General features: G+C 37.5%; 1 protein-coding gene across 6 annotated transcripts; it reads left to right on the top strand.

Moving 5' to 3' along the window:
• Positions 1–2: 2 nt before the first annotated feature.
• Positions 3–15,414, top strand: RMI1 (RecQ mediated genome instability 1). 6 transcript variants are annotated; one of them, XM_055578947.1, is made up of 5 exons: positions 3–140; positions 846–1,022; positions 5,427–5,487; positions 12,577–12,672; positions 13,325–15,414. In XM_055578947.1, the coding sequence occupies exon 5, from the start codon at positions 13,361–13,363 to the stop codon at positions 15,233–15,235; it is 1,875 nt and encodes a 624-aa protein (XP_055434922.1). In that variant the 5' UTR covers positions 3–140; positions 846–1,022; positions 5,427–5,487; positions 12,577–12,672; positions 13,325–13,360; the 3' UTR covers positions 15,236–15,414. The 6 variants fall into 6 exon arrangements, with proteins under 6 accessions (XP_055434922.1, XP_055434920.1, XP_055434919.1 ...); XM_055578944.1 differs by having other exon boundaries at positions 13–248; XM_055578948.1 differs by having other exon boundaries at positions 13–248; positions 854–1,022.
• The last annotated feature ends 4,100 nt before the right edge of the window (positions 15,415–19,514 follow it).

Below are 19,514 nucleotides of genomic sequence, written 5' to 3' on the forward strand. Positions count from 1 at the left end.
GTGGGAGGAGGGGCGTGAGCGCGCGGCAAATCGGGCGGGAAGCAGCGAAAAAGGGTTAGGGCGCGCGCTGTGGCGGTTCCTAGTCTCACGGTCGCGTGCCCGGGAACTGCTGTTGCGCGAGGGGAAGGCGGGACGCCCAGGTCGGTGTAGGGCCAGATGAATGCCCCCGTTTCCACAGCCCACATTCGCGTCTTCTTCCCTCCCCGGTACTCCCCTCCCGCCCATGCTGCAGGGCGAGCTGCGCGTTGGTAAGTGCAGCCAGCTTGCCGGCCCGGCCCACGCCGCGCTAACCGCTGTCTGTAACGGGCCGCAGCGCCCTTCAGGCGTGGCCCGGGCAGGGGGCGCAGCCGGCAGGTTGCGGTCCGCTGTCGGCTGGAAGATCGGGCGGGATTCCGAGAAACGCTGGCAGTCCCGCCGGGCTGTGGCGGTCGAGCCTCGGAGTCCTGTACTATTCGCCCCCTTTGCTTCCGGCCGGGAGCCTGCGCTCCCAGGGTCTTTACCGGGCTCTGCGTTCTGATGAAACTTTTTTTTCCCTTTCTTTTCTTTATTAATGGGGCCTGTGATAAGAGTATTTTATAGTGTCGTTGCTGTAGTTACGTGCGAAATATTTCTGAAAGTACTGCTTTCATCTCCTACAATGGATGCAAATCGCAAAATGAGTTTTAGACATCCGCTTTCCGTTCACTCACCTTAAATCACCTACGGTGTGTCGGCAGTGACTTAGACTAAACCTCTCGCCCTCATATAGATATGTTATCGTCCTAGAGTGTTCGGGTTATACTTACTTTGTGTTCGGCTACTTCTAAGGCCTTTGTGTCAGGCTTTGATGATTTTTTTTTGTTAAGGCCCTTAGGTCCAGAATCGGTGACAAACCTCGGAAATTGCCAGAAGTAGTACCCAGTCTCCGCATCCCGACTCAACCCTCCAGCTCTCACCCACAACCCCAAACTTGTGTTGAAAAGTGAAAATGTTATACGTTACACATGAAGCTAAATCTACCGTTAGAATACACATTTTTTTGGGTAATGATGAATTTGTGCTGATTCATTCCACTGTAATTTGATTTCCCTCTTGAATACTTTGCAAATTAGATGTAACCAGCATCTTAAAAAGTCTGTGATTTTGACCATCTATTTTACTTGCTTAATATGGAAGAAAACTCTTTTTAGGGGAAACTGAGGACTTCATGAAGCACCAAATATTTACTGGCGGGAATGGTAGTTAAGTACTGTTGGAGCATAGTGTCTGGGATTGTGGGGTTTATAAAAGGCTCTTTGAACTCAGTTTTTTAATGGCCCCCATCGTAAAGAATATTATAGTCTTGTTGGGAAGTAAAACTCAGTGTGCGTTTGGTTTTATGATACATAGTTCAAATTCGTATTTAATGTTCAAGAAAAGTTGATTGAATGTATGAAGGGGCTGGGGATATTTGGATTATAGAGATTTAATCTGCCAGTCAGGATTTGCAACATTTAATTGAATCTGTCTTTCAAAACCAGGGCCACTTCATTAATACAAATAGGCACATATAGGATAATGCACTAAGCGTGGTTTCTTTCAAACTAGTATTTCTGTTGAAACCATAATTTTCTGCTTTGATAAACAGTGATGACTGGTGAGCAGGAACGCAAAGTAAGCAGCTCTTAAGAACTTCCCAGTTTCACTGTCTTCTGACTGCACCCTCAAACCTGAAAACTCTTATTCCCCTTTTCTAGATTTTTTTTTTCTTTATCTAATTGTTTTCTTCCTTTACCTTTTAAAATTTGCTGTTTAGGTTTACTTTTTAAATAACAAGAAAGTCTGTTTTTTACAAACCATTTTATACCTGCTTCATTCAGAGACTTGCCAGTTTGAGGAAGGTCTGTCTTTTCGCCAACCTTTCTTTCATCCTCTGTTATTTTCAGCCAAGCTGTGTTATATCTGCTTATTCAAGGACTTAGCAACTTGATTGACATATTGTGGCTCTTGTGTAATTAATTGTGTGATTATTTGGACTCCTGATGTCTGGTATTACTTAGCTGTGGAATTTACGTAAGGTAAACTAATATAATTGAGATTGTACTCTAGTCAGCTGGATGATTATTTAAAATTTTGTAACTATTATTTTTTGAGTTTGTGCCAGACTTTGTGCTGGCCGTTTAACGCTTATTACAGTCCTGTGAGTAAATTGTGGATAAGACAGAGAAGTTAAGGAACAAGTCTAAGGTCACAAAGGGTAGATGGAAATCAGACTCCTATACGTGTTTTCTGTCTTTCTTTTGCATTAGGTTATGGAGGATCCACAAGCCGCTCCACTAATTATTTCTTTCTGATTTCAGCCATTAAATATAAAATTTTCCCCATAATTTTCAGAAAGTGTCTTCTCAAAATTCTTGGGTTACCTTAATGTTATCCCCAAGAGTTAAAAACAGACTTATGTGTATTTTTTAAAGTAAAGGCAGTGGAAACATGAAACGGTTATAACTTAAATATTTGTTAGTGCTTTTAAGTCTTAACTATTGATTGAATGCCACATACCATGTCTAAAAGGATGGTACTTGTGCCTCTTCTTCTATTTGTTAAAAAATTGGAATATGTGAGGCTGACTGAAAATTAACTTATAGATGAAATTTGTATAAATCTTAGTAGTGATGACTGATATTATAGAATTTTCCTACTCTGTTCTCTTCTGCTCAGTTCCTGCAGTCAATATCTAGAATGTATATTGCTGTGTCAGCCAGGTTAAGCAGGAGCAAGATGTAACTCAGTTTTTTAAAAAATAATGTTTTCATGATTATAAAATTAATGGAGATTAATGTAATTTTACATATGGTCTTTTTTCCTAACAAAATAAAATAACATATTTTCTTTTTTTTTTGGAAAATAACATATTTTTATGTCGTTAAATAGTCCTTAAAATATTTCTTTAAAAAACTATTTCCTGGATCCAGTGTGATTATGTATGTATTTATTTTACTGTTGTTGAACATTTAGTTTGTTTTTTTCCACACTGTAAAAGCTTCGTGATAAGCACTCTGGCACATAAATCTTTGTCCTTATTTCTGAGTGTTTTCTTAAGGTTAAGTTTTGAAAATAAAAGAAGTAGATCATATGGTGTGAACATTTCTTACTGTACAATTTCAACAACATATACTTTTTTTATATTCTTTTCATGGACAGTGATGTTCTTGAGGATCAAGGGCTGGGAAGTTGTGGTGCTCTAGCTGACACCTGGAGAAGGCAAGGCAACCCACTCCAGTACTCTTGCCTGGAAAATCCCATGGATGGAGGAGCCTGGTGGGCTGCAGTCCATGGGGTGGTGAAGAGGCGGACATGACTGAGCAACTTCACTTTCACTTTTCACTTTCATACATTGGAGAAGGAAATGGCAACCTACTCTAGTGTTCTTGCCTGGAGAATCCCAGGGACAGGGGAGCCTGGTGGGCTGCTGTCTATGGAGTCGCGGAGAGTCAGACACGACTGAAGTGACTTAGCAGCAGCAGCAGCTGACACCTCCCCTGTGAGTTGCTTACCTACAGTGACCATGGTTACTCAATTTCTCAAGAAAAGGAGGAACAAAAACCTTAGAAATTCTCTTGAAGGAATAGATGCAAGTAATACAATTTACTAATTAAATACAATTAGTAAATAAACTCCTTAATAATTTAATTAATACAATTAAATTATTAAGGAGCTCAGTTATTGAAACCCAGTCTAAACTTTATAATTTCACATGATAATACTTTTTCCATTTAGCAAGTTAATAAGCTTTTCTTTTAATAATTTAATAAGCTTTTTTACCTGTAGGAAAAAAATTTATATGTTAGAAACATCTTTTTATAAAATTGTTTTAACATGCATTTGTAGGCACTAAATTATGTTTTATATCAATATGCCCTCTACCTTTCTTTGCTGTTAAATGAAGAATTCTATGCATATTCTATGCAAATGTGCATTTAGTTATGGTAATGTTGTTATAAAATTATAGTACATCTCTGGAAGTGGAGATCCAAATCCTGAGGGTAGTATTTTAAGAAAATTATTTATTAGGAATTTGTCCAGACTACTGTCTGAAAGGATTTTTGTCACTTTCTGTGTTCAACAACACAAACAAGGAAATGCATGTTTGAAATAAGTACAAAATTTAAAAATAAATGAATACATAAGTCTTAAAATATCAGTTTGTGATATTTAAAAAAATTTAAAACTACTTTATATGGTACTTTAGTAGAGTTATAGCAAAAGGAAAAGTAATAGTGATAACACTGCTTTGAAGCTATTACAAAGATAGATGCAGTGGGTGATGTGTTTCTTTCATTTGACTTTGTAAATGAAATAATTTAGAATGTACTAGGTGAGCTTGTCATTTATATGAGATCAGAGCAAAGTCTGTTGATTGTTAATACTGTAGTGCTATTACAAACTAGCCATTTATGAATATGTTTTGTATGCAAGTGGGTATATGTAAATGAGAGACTGACTTTACTTTCTCTTTTCACTTAAGTCAAACAGCATCTAGAAAATGGTATATGAATGGAGATTAGCAGAATCTAGTTCAGAGCCTGATACTATGTATGATCTTTATGTCTTTAATCTTCATGCCTGTTTCATTCTCACCCAAATAGAAGACAGTACCTACCCTTTCTATCATAAATGACTATTTTGAGGTTTAGGTAATATTACAGATGTAAAATAATATATTTTGAAAAAGTTTAAAATCTTAAGAGGTTTTAATTTTTACTCACCCTTTTCTTCACTTCTCTGTTTATACAGCTATACTGCTGCTATATAGAATTGACACCACTGAAATTCATTTCTTTAATTTCATTTTCTATCCAGCCTTGACCTTTTCAATTCACAATCAGTCAGTCTTCCTTTTTTTTTGGTTTCTTCCTCCTCCTAGAAGTATTAACAGTATTAACTCCTATTATTTAACAGGTTCATGTAGAAAATGGCATTTGTGTTAAGTGTCTGCATGTAATAACTTAGGGGTGTATATGGGTATATACTATACTGTACATCTTGAATGAATCATAGTACAAAACATTCTGCAAACAATTTAATTGATGCGGCATTTATACTTGCTAATTCATTTAAATAATTCTAACTACCGAAAGTACACTTTGTCTTGATTTCAGTTTACTTAATGACTATCATCTCATTACAACACCCCTGCCAATTATACCAGGCCCATTTGCCAGTGTTGTGGTGGTTAAATTTTAGTGAAGAAAATAAAGTAACTTACTGAATGAGTACACCTGAGAGCCTTGGATGTAGCTTAATTTTTGACGTTAATAATGTCAACAGATAAAAATAGATCTAATAAAGTACAGATCTGTGTCTTAAAGATAAGATGTCACTCAACTATGGCATAATAAAATCATGCTTGGAGATTTTAACATGCCTTATTTTAATTAATTTCATGCGTTGATGGTATTTTGTTCTAGGTCCATCTTTTAAGCATACAGCTGAACTTGGTTTATTCAATTTGAGAGTATCTTTTAAGAGGTGAGTAAATCTATATTCATTATGATTGCTGATATATTTAGACTTATTTTTACCATCTTGTTAATTTCTGTTTATCAGTTCAGTTCAGTCGCTCAGTTGTGTCCAACTCTTTCCGACTCCATGGACTGCAGCGCGCCAGGCCTCTGTTTCCATCACCAGCTCCCAGAGCTTACTCAGACTCATGTCCATTGAGTTGATTATGCCATCCAACCATCTCATCCTCTGTCATCCCCTTCTCCTGCCTTCAGTCTTTCCAGCATCAGAGTCTTTTCAGATGAGTCAGTTCTTTGTATCAGGTGTCCAGAGTATTGGAGTTTCAGCTTCAGCATCAGTCCTTCCAATGAATATTCAGGACTGATTTCCTTTAGGATGGACTGGTTGAATCTCCTTACAGTCCAAGGGACTCTCAAGAGTCTTCTCCAACACCACAGTTCAAAAGCATCAATTCTTTGGTGCTCAGCTTTCTTTATCATCCAACTCTCACATCCATACATGACTACTGGAAAAATCATAACTTTGACTAGACAGACCTTTGTTGGCAAAGTAATGTCTCTGCTTTTTAATATGCTGTCTAGGTTGGTGATAGCTTTTCTTCCAAGGAGCAAGCGGCTTTTAATTTCATGGCTGCAGTCACCATCTGCAGCGGTTTTGGAGCCCCCAAAATAAAGTCTGTCACTGTTTTCGTTGTTTCCCCATCTATTTGCCATGATGTGATGGGACGAGATTCCATGATCTTAGTTTTCTGAATGTTGAGTTTTAAGCCTGCTCTTTCACTGTCCTCTTTCACTTTCATCAAGAGGCTCTTTAATTCCTCTTCGCTTTTTGCCATAAGGGTGGTGTCATCTGCATATCTGAGGTTATTGATATTTCTCCCGGCAATCTTGATTCCAGCTTGTGCTTCATCCAGTCCAGCATTTCTCGTGATGTATTCTGTATATAAGTTAAACAAACAGGGTGACAATATATAGCCTTGACATACTCCTTTCCCAATTTGTAACCAGTCTGTTTTTCCATGTGCAGTTCTAACTGTTGCTTCTTGACCTGCATACAGACTTCTCAGGAGGCAGATCAGATGGTCTGGTATTCCCATCTCTTGAAGAATTTTCCACAGTTTTGTTGTGATCCACACAGTCAAAGGCTTTGGCGTAGTCAATAAAGCAGAAGTAGATGCTTTTCTGGAACTCTCTTGCTGTTTTGATGATCCAACGGATGTTGGCAATTTGATCTCTGGTTCCTCTGCCTTTTCTAAATCCAGCTTGAACATCTGGAAGTTCACGGTTCACGTACTGATGAAGCCTGGCTTGGAGAATTTTGAGCATTTCTTTGCTATCATTGAGATGAGTGCAATTGTGTGGTAGTTTGAGTATTCTTTGTCATTGCCTTTCTTTGGGATTGGAATGAAAACTGATCTTTTCCAGTCCTGTGGCCACTGCTGAGTTTTCCAAGTTTGCTGGCATATTGAGAGCAGCTCTTTCACAGCCCCATTCCTTTTGTGCCTTCTTTTGGATTGTTTTCTTTATTCTGTGTTTTTCTCAGCAAATTTGAAAATCCGTTGTTATATTTCTATCATTTTGGTGTTTGTCTTCAGTACTTTTATTAGGTATATAATTTACATTCAGTAAAATTTATGTTCTTTTTGATGTATAGTTCTGTGAGCTTTGACAAACATTAGTCGCATGACCATCGCTGTCACCTGTTACTATGGTGCTGCCTTTTCCATTGTTGTTGTTCAGTTGCTAAGTTGTGTCTGATTCTTTGCAACCCCATGGACTGCAGCATGCAAGGCCTTCCTGTCCTCCACTGTCTCCTGGAGTTTGCTCAAGTTCATGTCCGTGAAGTTGGTGATACCTTTCCATAATGCCCTGTAACTGGAATTATACAATCTTTATCTAACTTTTACCTAGCATGCTGCATTTGCTATTTCAGTCTATTCGGGCTACTATGACAAAATAGCATAAACTGAGTGGTTCATAAATGACAGAAATTTATTTGAAAACTGAAAAGTCCATGGTCAAGGTGATGGCAGATTTTGTGGGTGTCTATTAAGGACATGCTTCCTGGTTCTTGGATGACAGCCTTTTTATAGTAACCTCTTGTGGCAGACGGAGAAGGCGATGGCACCCCACTCCAGTACTCTTGCCTAGAAAATCCCATGGACAGAGGAGCCTGGTAGGCTGCAGTCCATGGGGTTGCGAGGAGTCAGACATGCCTGAGGGACTTCACTTTCACTTTTCACTTTAATCATTGGAGAAGGAAATGGCAACCCACTCCAGTGTTCTTGCCTGGAGAATCCCAGGGACAGGGGAGCCTGGTGGGCTGCCATCTGTGGGGTCGCACAGAGTCGGACACAACTGAAGCAACTTAGCAGCAGCAGCAGCTTGTGGCAGAAGGGACATGTAGCTGTGTGGAAGCATCTCTGTTGTTTATTTATTTTGTTATTGGGTTGTAAGTTCTTTTTTTTTTTTATTAATATCTTTTCAGAATTCTGACTTTATTTATTTATTTTGGTCACACTGTGTAGCATGCAGGATCTTAGTACCCCAACCACAGATTTAAGCCCCCTTCAGTGGAGAAGGAAATGGCAACCCATTCCAGTGTTTTTGCCTGGAGAATCCCAGGGACCGGGGAGCCTGGTGGGCTGCCGTCTGTGTGGGTCGCACAGAGTTGGACATGACTGAAGTGACTTAGCAGCAGCGGCAGCAGCAGCAGTGGAAGTGGGGAGTCTGAACCACTGGGCCACCAGGGAATTTCCGTGAGGGCTTCATTCTCATAATCTAAGCACTTCACAGAGGCCCCACCTCCCGATACCATCACATTGGGTATTAGGATTTCAACATACGAATTTTCTGAGGGAGAATATCTGTAGCAGTATTCATCTTTGTTATTGCATCTATTAGAAGTGTATTCTTTTTTAACACTGAATAATATTTCATTGTAATGATGTACTATTATTTGTCCATGAAGGACATGTGGGTTGTTTCTGATTTTTGGTGATTATGAAACAAGCTGCTGTAATTGTTCACATACAGATTTTTAATGAGTGTAAGTTTTCATTTCTCTTGAGTAAATACCTAGTAATGCTGGGTTGCATGGTGAGTGTATATTTAACTTTGGAAGAAAATACTGAACTGTTTTTCTTCCTAATAAACTGCTAAACTGTTTTTCTTCCTAAAAAACTGCTAAACTGTTTTTTAAAGTGATTGTGCTATTTTGCTTTCCAACCAGCAATGTGTGAGAATTCCAGTACTTGGAATTATCAGTTGTTTTTTTATTTTAGCTATAATTTTAATTTTAGATTTCCCTAATGTTTTGTCATTTTGCATATCTTTTGGTGAAATGTCTATTCAGCTCTTTTGCTCCTTTTAAAATTAGTTTGTTTTCCTATTGAAATTTTTAAAAGATTTTTTTCTTTGTTTTGGTGCGGACAATTTTTAATTCATTTTTATTGAATATGTTGCATATTGCTTTTTGTTTTATGTTTTGTTTTTTCGGCTGTGAGTAATGTGAGATCTTAGCTCCCCCACCAGGGGTTGAAGCCACACCCTATGCATTGGAAGATGATGTATTAACCACTGGACTGCCAGGGAAGTCCTCCTATTGAATTTTAAAATTCTTTTTTGTAATCTAAATGTGTCTTTTGTCAGTTACGTATTTCTCCCAGTCTGTGGCTTGTCTTTTGTGTTTGTTTGGCTTGTCTTTATAGTTTTAGCAGTGTCTTTCATAGAGCAGAATTTTAAAATTTTGGTGAAGCTCAATTTATTAGTTTCTTTCTTTTATGAATTATGTATGCTTCTAGTGTTGTATCTGAGGAAACTTTTAAGAAACTAAGATCACAAAGATTATTCTCCTAACTTTCCTTCCCCTTAAAAAAATGAAATATAATTGACATATAACATTTTAGTTTCAGTTGTACAACATAATAATTTGTATTATTGCAGAAAGTGAAGTCACTCAGTCATGTCTGACTCTTTGCAACCCCATGGACTGTAGCCCACCAGGCTCCTCCATCCGTGGGATTTTTCCAGGCAAGAGTACTGGAGTGAGTTGCCATTTCCTTCTCCAGGGGATCTTCCCAACCCAGGAATCAAACCTGGGTCTCCCGCATTGCGGGCAGACTCTTTACCAACTGAGCCACCAGGGGATCCCTATTATTGCAGAACTCACCACAGTTAAGCCCAGTTGACATCCATCACCACACTTGGTTACAAAATTTTATATTTCTTGTGATGAGAACTTTTAAGATCTACTCTCTTTTAAATATGCAATATAGTATTTTAACTACAGTGACCATACTGTACATTACATTTCTATGACTTACTGGTTTTATAACTGGAAGTTTGTACCTTGTGACCCCTTTCATCTGTTTCGCCCACCCCTGACCTCTGGCAGCTGTCAATCTGTTCTCTGTTGTATATGAGCTTTTTTTTTTTTCTCCTAGCTTTTTTAGTTTTCACATTTATATCTGTGCTTCACTTAGAGTTAATTTTTGTATGTGGTATGAGGTACTGGTTGCGGTTTAAGTTTTTGTGTGTGGAGATATCCCTACCTCCTGAGGATATTAATAATAGTTTTTTTTGAAGTTTTTTGTATTCTTTCATAGTCACTTTATTCTCATTTTTTAAACATTTAAGATTCTGCTTTTAAAAACAAACTTCTCCAGGTATAAATTCTTCTCTTGGTTGTGTGTGCTGATGTGGCTCATGGTGGTAATTTTCCTCAAATATAGTTTTGGCTTGAGAGCTCATGTTGGATAGAGGTTTTTCCCTTTGGTGTGTTTTTGGAGTTGCTTCAACCTGCCCTCTGACTGGCATAGGTCTAGATCAGCTGTGTCCTTAGAGATTTGGGTATTTACTTTAGTGAATAGCCTGGTTCTGGACCATGTTGTATTCTATACAAGTTGTATACTCTATGTATCTATTCTTAGATTATCTCTGTTCTCTCCATAGGCCATAGGTAGGTGCTGAATAGAACATTTTTGGGCACAATTCTAGCAAGTAGTCTGTTGTGCCCTGTCATTGGCATACTGGGCCCTTAGAGCCTTGGAGCTTTAGCCTGCAAGTCCCCTTTTCCTGGTGGCTTTAGTGCCCATTTAAAACTCTAAAGTAAAAGTTTCTCAGTCGTGTCCAACTCTTTGTAACCCCATGGACTGTACAGTCTATTGAATTCTCCAGGCTAGAATACTGGAGTGGGTAGCTCTTCCCTTCTCCAGGGGATCTTCTGAACCCAGGAATCAAACCCAGGTTTCCCACATTGCAGGTGGATTCTTGACCAGCTGAGCCACCAGAGAAGCCCAAGAATACTGGAGTGGGTAGCCTATCCCTTCTTCAGGGCATCTTCCTGAGTTCCTGGCCCAGAAGTTTCTACTCTTTGTTATTGAGTGTAGCTATGTATTTAAAGTTTTATCTTGTTTCTTGTATATCCTTCTAGATAGAGGTCCTATATGTACAAAGTCAAGAAGAATATGCTTATTGTCCTTTCTTTTGTACACAAAAGTTAGCATGCTGTGTTTTGTTTTTCTTAGCAACAAGTTAGAGAATATTTTCATTTGATAAACCAGAGGGCTCATGTAGAGATTGTTGGTTTCTTTGTTAAAGAGACATGCTGATTTGACTCTACATGGTTTATTTTTATCAGAATGGGCATGGACCTCTCCTACCTCTCCTATCTGTTTTCACATTGTTTTTCATATATGATTTAAAATGTATCTGTACTCTTAATTATTTTCTTCAAAGTAAAGATTCATCAGTTTGGTAGTTATGACCTTCTTAATTCTTCCTCCTAAAATGTTATTCTTGTATTTCTCATAATAACTGTAACTCTTCCTTTAAATTTTAACCATTTGTTGAATTAGTAATGTGACTACTTATTTAGGGTCACAGAGCTTGTAAGTAAAAGAAATTTGGCACCAGACTTGTACACTGAACCTCTGGATTATATGTTAGTCTCCTTTTTTTATTTTATTTTTTTAACACAATAAAGGGTTTTTACTTTTAAATGACTATCAGTATATCAAATAATAACATGTTAACAAATTCTTGAATTCTGTCATCTAGTAATTTTGATTAAAAAATGCTAAAAGTAGCCCAAACAATTTTGCTAGCATTCATTGTTTTTTTAGCCAGAAAGGACTGTTTTAAGGCTAGATGCTGCTTAGTACAGGTTACAAATAACTACTTACTATTTTTTTCATAGACCTGACCTTCAGAAAGCTTTAGGGGAAAAAAAATTAATCCCCCTTTTTAAGTTAAAAATTAAAAAAAAAACTATACCTACAGAAAAAGTCAGTGTGTGTGTATATGTATATGTATAGACACATATTTGTCGCTTGAGCTAAAAGATGTAGGAAACCAGACAATATATGCCTATTAAATTTCTAAGAAATGCAAGGTTAAAAAAAGAAATATTTGTATAAGCTCTAAGTTTTTACAAGGATGCTAGATTTACTATTTTCTAAAAATGAGAGGACCTACTATATAATATACAGAAATAATTTAATGCCTTTTCACAAGAATATATCTTGAACTAGTCCATGGGACAGGACTTCTTCCCTGGTCCATTTATACAGTAGTTTTTATGAATCTGCCAGATGTTGCAGACAAAGGCTGAGAGGTTATCTAGGACTTCATTCCTGTTTTGCCAGAAGTAAACCTGAAGGATAGTCATCCCTGGGTCTCCTTTTCCACCTCACTGCTGCAGCTGCCATGGCATCCAGAGCTCTGGCTTCCTTAACTTTCAGCCCTTCTCCCTCTGTAGGCGGTCAATTTCAATTTCAGCTGCTTTGGCCTGCTTTCGCCTTAGGTTGCTTGTGAACCTCCGACATCTTCTCCTATCCTTTAATTTTCACGGTAGCCCTCTGAAGTAAGGAAGGCAAGGAAGCAAGCTAAGGTAGAGTGTCTAAGTTTCTTGTGGTCCCTCGCTTTTGTTTATTTCATTCCAAACCTCATGTTTTTATTGTGTACTACCTCCACTCTACCCTGATTGATAATAGGAACCTTCAAAACCATACCATCAAACTCTTGCACTTACAAAAATAGGCCAGTGATTGTTTCTGCAGCTTCCTCTTATAACCCTTACTGTTTTTTGTCTTAGCTCTCAGGCCATTTCTGAGCAATAGAGGTTACAAGTACTCCACTGAACAACCAGTTCTAAATCCTGTCATCAAATCCTGTGCTCCTGTTCCAAACAGTAAGTTTTCTTATGGGCATATTAAAACTTTATAAATTCAGAGTCTTCCTCTGTTGAAGGAAAAAATTTAATTTGTGAGAAAAGCTTAGTCCTTTTAGTGTTTTCCTACTTTTTTAAATCATACTGAGAAAATCAGAAGTATATTTACATGATACGACTGTTGAGAATCATTTAGAAAAATAAGATGCTTTACATCAGCTAAGAATCTGTTACTTGTTATAATTTTACCTGATTATTATATTAATATAATAACTACTAACATTGTATGTATTGCGTAGGTCTGACATTGTGCTTTACAAATGTTAATCATGTAATCCTCACAACAACCCCATTAGGTAGGAGGTGGTATTGACATTTTATAGATGAAAAAACTAGGTTAGAAGAAGTTAAGAAATTTATGCTAGGCTGTAGAGCTTATAATTTGACAGAGCTAGCCTTCAAACCTTTATATATCTGTCTCACATTTTTTGCTTTTCTCATTATACCATCTGATTACTTGTGGCATTTGAATTTTTGCTATGTAGAAAGTCAAAGAATTACATGCTAGAGAGAAAGTCTAAAGGTTTGGCTACTCCTGTTTGTGCATTGTAGAGAATTATAGAAACTCTGTTTAGATATACTGAATTACAATAATTTTTTTGTTTGTTTTCAGGTAATAGATGCCTAATATTTCCTTTATGTGAAAGAAATGAGTGTAACTAGAATTGCATTAAGAGTTGAAACCTGGCTTTCAGCTACATGGCATGTTAAAGTGCCTGTAACGTGGCTAGAAGCTTGTATTAACTGGATCCAAGAAGAAAATGATAATGTTAATTTGAGTCAGGCACAAATGAATAAACAAGTGTTTGAGCAGTGGCTCCTTACCGACCTGAGAGATTTGGAGCTTCGTCTTTTACCTAGCGGCATTTTAGAAACTCCGAAAGGAGAACTGAATGGATTTTTTGCTCTGCAGATTAATTCATTGGTTGATGTAAGTCAGCCTGCATATGCCCAGATACAAAAGTTGAGAGGAAAGAATACAACCAATGACCTAATTACAGCTGAAACACAAGTAACCCCCAAACCTTGGGAAGCAAAGCCTTCACGAATGTTGATGCTACAGCTAACTGATGGAATTGTACAAATTCAAGGAATGGAGTATCAGTCTATTCCAGCTCTGCATAGTGATCTTCCTCCAGGTACAAAAATTTTGATTTATGGAAATATTTCTTTCCGTCTTGGTGTTCTCTTGTTGAAACCAGAAAATGTGAAAGTGTTGGGAGGAGAAGTCGATGCTCTTTTAGAGGAATATGCCCAAGAAAAAGTTCTTGCAAGATTAATTGGGGAACCTGATCCTATAGTTTCAGTCATACCAAATAATTCTAACCAAAGCATTGCCAGAATTACGGATGTTCTAGATCCTGCGTTGGGACCTTCTGATGAAGAACTCTTGGCAAGTCTTGATGAAAATGATGAGCTTGCAGCAAATAATAATACCTCTTTGGAAAGAAGTTGTTTCATAGGTAATTCCTCAAATACTGTTCCCATCAGACAGTCAGATTTTGAAACAGAACTTGTTATTTCTCCAAGGCCAAAGGAGAAACCACGAAACCAATCTATGCTTTTTACTGATGAGGAATTAGATGACTTTTCATTGGAGGAGGCCTTGCTTTTAGAAGAAGCTGTCCAGAAAGAACAGATGGAGACCAAAGAATTACAGCTGTTGACTTTGAACAGAACTACAGATGAAAGTATAGAGAAGTTTTCACATAGATCTAATACTCTAAATAATTTTTCTTTTATTTGCAAAAATGGAAACAATAATTGGAGTGAAAAAAACTTATCTGAGCAAATGACTAGTGAAGACAAATCTCTTAGTTGTCCATCTACTAGAGACCAAAACAGTAGTAGTCTTTCAGTTAATCATAATGTACCCCTACCCCATGATTTTACAAGTAAAGGTAAGAGCTCAGAGACATATAAAATAAAACAAATTAGCAGTTCGGATGGACATTCCTTAAATAATAAAATGTTCAATGGAGAGCTAGTCAGTAATGTACCAAAAAAGAGTTCAGATGTTCCTAATGAAAATGAGCGCCATTTACAGACTTGTTCTTTACAATTGTCAGAGAATAGCATTGGACTTCCTATCACCATGGATTTGTATTCTCCACCCTTTATCTATTTGTCTGTTCTAATGGCCAGCAAACCAAAGGAGGTTACAACAGTGAAAGTCAAAGCATTTATTGTAACTTTAACTGGAAATCTCTCAAGTTCTGGTGGCATTTGGAGTGTAAGAGCAAAAATTTCTGATGGTACTGCATATCTAGATGTAGACTTTGTAGATGAAATACTTACTAGTCTGATAGGGTTTTCAGTATCAGAAATGAAACGGTTGAAAAAGGATCCTTGTAAATACCAAAAGTTCCTGGAAGGTTTGCAGAAATGTCAGAGAGAGCTAATAGATTTGTGCTGTCTGATGACTATTTCATTTAATCCCTCCTTGTCTAAGGCAATGGTACTGGCATTACAAGATGTTAATACAGACCACCTTGAGAACCTAAAGAGGAGATTAAAGAAATAATTTACTGAAATAGTATTAAAAAACAATTCAAATAAGCAAGGAAATACTTAGAATTAAATTTGTCCTTTTACTTTCACAACTTTTTGAAAAGGAAGTTTCATAACTGATTTCAGTTTAATTTTAAAATGCTTGATCATGATTGTGTGTTTAAGTTTTTTTAATAAAGTTTTTTATAGTAAGTGTTTGCTGAATGAATTTGATGACCCATTGTTGAGGAATTTTGTTTTCCACTTGTTATTTCACATAAGGTGACTGGTAAAGTATGGTATTGGTGTTTACCAATGAGTCATACTGTTGAAATAAGGTGAACAATTATAAGTAGGTAGTTGAGTACTTCTAATTTGTACCCCAAAAGATTTGTTTATAATGTTTTTCTTAGGAAAAAATGTAAATCCAGTGGAATAGAATGTTAGACTTTCAGATGTTAATTGTTTTGCTGGTTTTTATTTTGCTGATTGTAAATATTTTGTCTGGTATATTTAAGGCAATTATTATCTTAACTAGATACCATTTCAAAGATTATATTGAATAGTTAAAAACTTGATTTTCAAGGATAATCTATTAAGAAGATCCAGTTAACTTTTGGGGGGATTAAAATAAGATGTATATCTATGTCTTTAGTTGTTATATCCTTTCTGAATTAGTTTTACATGTAAGTCTTCCTTTAGTTTTGTTGGAAGTGCTGATTTCTTTTTCAAGGGAGGCTGTTTCCCACTTTCCCATTTTGCTGTTAAAAAGTCACATTTGAAAGGTTAAGTTATTTTTATTATTCTTTTTTAAAAATGTAAATTAAAGTATCTTTAATTTTAAAACATTAAATAATAAAATGAACACATGGCATTTTTAAAAGTTATGTAAAAGGAAATACCTGGAAGTAAGATAAATACATATATAAAAATATGATATGGATATAGCAGAAAAATATTCTAAAAATCTTTTGTCATTATTGGTTGAAGGATGATTATCAGAGTTCAAGGCACAATCCAGATTTTGCTGCTATATCCTCTGATAATAACCACTTCTATGTCCTTGCAGAGCTTATTTACTACAAGAGGTCTAAATGGATGGCATTATCTTTCATTATCTTTCTTCTAACTGTTCTCCTGTACTCTGTCTCTGTGAGTAGTGCTTGAAAGCTGTTATTAAATTTTATTTTCTCTTCATATTCAGTTACTGAAGACTGGGTATAGTACTTAACGGTCTTCCCAGGTGACGCTAGTGGTTAAAGAGCCCACCTGCCAATGCAGGAGACATAAAAGGTGTGGGTTTGATCCCTGGGTCACGAAGATCTTCTGGAGGAGGGTTTAGCAACCCACTCCAGTATTCTTGCTGGAGAATCCCATGAACAGAGGAGCCTGGTGGGCTACAGTCCATATGGTTGCTAAGAGTCAAAGTTGCAAAGACACAACTGAAGCTTCGTAACATGCACACACACGGTACTTTACCATATCAATCCTTTCTTCTGTATTGGACCTTTGTTTCTGACTCTAATCTTCACTGGCCTGGAGTATTCCAGTAGGATTACTAATTGGCCTGTGCCTTATTTTGTCCTTAAGCCTTTAACCATAATTCTGCCTGAATGATCTTTCTGACCATTCTTGTTTATTAATAAACTTGTTTACTACTCTTTGTTGCCCTCTGATATCAACCTTTTCCAAACTCTTCATCTAGTAAGACCTTTTGCAGTCTGCTCCTTGCCTTCCTTTTCAGCCTTGCCTTGCCTCCTAATTCTTCACCTACCTTGTCTGCCAGTAAATTTTAGTCATAGTTGTTCCCCAAATGTGGGATATACTTCATACTTATACTCAAGCTCATAGTAATAACCCTACCTCCCAGATTTCCACTCAACTTAAGCTTTAGATTCCCATTGAAGTGCTTCATGAATTTCCCTATCCACTTTCATGCCCTTTGTATATTGTATAGACTATTATTTATGTTTTATTATACTTTTTTGCTTCCCGTATTCTACTGCTACATTTTGGGCAGAATAATTCTTTTGTAGAGAGCTGTCATGGGCACCCTTTAGCAACATCCTGGCCTCTACATGTGATGTAGAATCCTTCCAGTTATAGATGAATGGATAAAGAAGTTGTGGTATGTATATACAATGAAGTATTACTTAGCCATAAAAAGGAATGAATTTGAGTCAACTGAACTGAGATGGATGAACCTAGAGCCTGTTATACAGAGTACAGTAAGTCAGAAAGAAAAATATCATGTATTAAAACATACATAGAAAAAAGAGTGATCAGAGATCAAATTGCCAACATCTGCTAGATCACTGAAAAAGCAAGAGAGTTCAGAGAAACATCTACTTTTGCTTTATTGATTATGCCAAAGCCTTGGACTATGTGGATTGCAACAAACTGGAGAATTCTTCAAGAGATGGGAATACCAGATTTCAGGTATGAAATTGTATGCAGGTCAAGAAGCAACAATTGGAACTGCACATGGAACAACAGACTGGTTCCAAAATTGGGAAAGGAGTATGTCAAGGCTTTATATTGTCACCTTGTTTATTTAACTTATATGCAGAGTACATCATGCACAGTGCTGGGCTGGATGAAGTACAAGCTGGAATCAAGATTGCGGGGAGAAATATCAATAACCTCAGATATGCAGATGACACCACCTTTATGGCAGAAAGCGAGGAGGAACTTAAGACCCTCTTGAAAGTGGAGAGTGAAAAAGTTGGCTTAAAACTCAACATTTAGAAAACTAAGATCATGGCATCCGATCCTATCACTTCATGGCAATTAGATGGGGAAACAATGGAAACAGAGACTTTATTTTTTGGGGTTCCAAAGTCACTGCAGATGGTGACTGCAGCCATGAAGTTAAAAGATGCTTGCCCCTTGGAAGAAAATCTATGACCAACCTAGACAGCATATTAAAAAGCAGAGACATTACCAGCAAAGATCCATCTAGGCAGAGCCATGTTTTTTTCCAGTAGTCATGTATAGATGTGAGAGTTGGACTATAAAGAAAGCTGAGTGCCAAAGAACTGATGCTTTTGAACTGTGGTGTTGGAGAAGACTCTTGAGAGTCCCTTGGACAGCAAGGAGATCCAACCAGTCCATCGTAAAGGAAATCAGTCCTGAATTATTGGAAGGACTGATGCTGAAGCTGAAACTCCAATACTTTGGCCACCTGATGCAAAGAACTGACTCATTGGAAAAGACCCTTTAGCTGGGAAAGATTGAAGGCGAGAGGAGAAGGGGGGCGACAGGATGAGGTGGTTGGATGGCATCACCGATGCAATGGACATGAGTTTGAGTAGGCTCCAGGAGTTGGTGATGGACAGGGAAGCCTGGTGTGCTGCAGTCCATGGGGTCGCAAAGAGTTGAACACGACTGAGCAACTGAACTGAAAACATAGAAAAATGGTATTGATGAACCTATTTGCAGGGCAGGAATAGAGACACAGGCATAGAGAACAGACTTGTGGACACAGTGGGGGAAAGAGAGGGTGGGATGAATTGGGAGAGTAGCATTGAAACATCCCTTACCATTGTAAAATAGCTAGTGGAAAGTTGCTCTATGACAAAGGGAGCTCAACCTGGTGCTCTGTGACAACCTAGAAGGGTAGGATGGAAGAGGGTGAGAGGGAAGGGAAATATGTATATTTATCCCTGGGTAGGGATAAATTCTCCTCTGGAGAAGGAAATGGCAACCCACTCCAGTACTCTTGCCTGGGAAATCCCATGGACAGAAGGAACTTGGCAGGCTACAGCCCATGAGGTCTTAAGAGCTGAACAAGACTTAGCGACTGAACAACAACAAAACGGCTGATTTATGTTGTATGGCAGAAACCAACACAACATTGTAAAACAATAATCCTCCAATTTAAAAAATCCTTCAGTTGTGACAAGCAAAGATCTTTCCTGGAGCAAATATTTGCAAATAGCAAAATATTCCTGGAGAGACAAAATTGCCCTGGGTTGAGAACCATTACTGTAATGAAATATAAGCTGCTTGAGGGTGTGGCTAATTCATTACCTTTTTAACTCCACTAAATGTTTACTGTTACTATAAATGAATCATCATGTCATCTGTGTTCCCTTGCTTAATATCTTTTAGTGATTTCTCATTATGTGTTCAATAGCATGGTATTTAAAGCCCCCCAAACCTCTGTATGCATGGCTCCTCGGGTATCTTCAGTGAAAGAATAAATTAGAAAAATCTGCCCAATACCAAAGGGAGACTATAAAAAAACTTGGTTGACTTCACCTAGATTCTAATAGAGGGGGGAAAACAGTTTTCTCTGAGAATCTGTAGCT

The sequence above is a fragment of the Bubalus kerabau genome, chromosome 4 (genome assembly GCF_029407905.1).
Source record: "Bubalus kerabau isolate K-KA32 ecotype Philippines breed swamp buffalo chromosome 4, PCC_UOA_SB_1v2, whole genome shotgun sequence".
Lineage (NCBI taxonomy): Eukaryota > Metazoa > Chordata > Mammalia > Artiodactyla > Bovidae > Bubalus > Bubalus kerabau.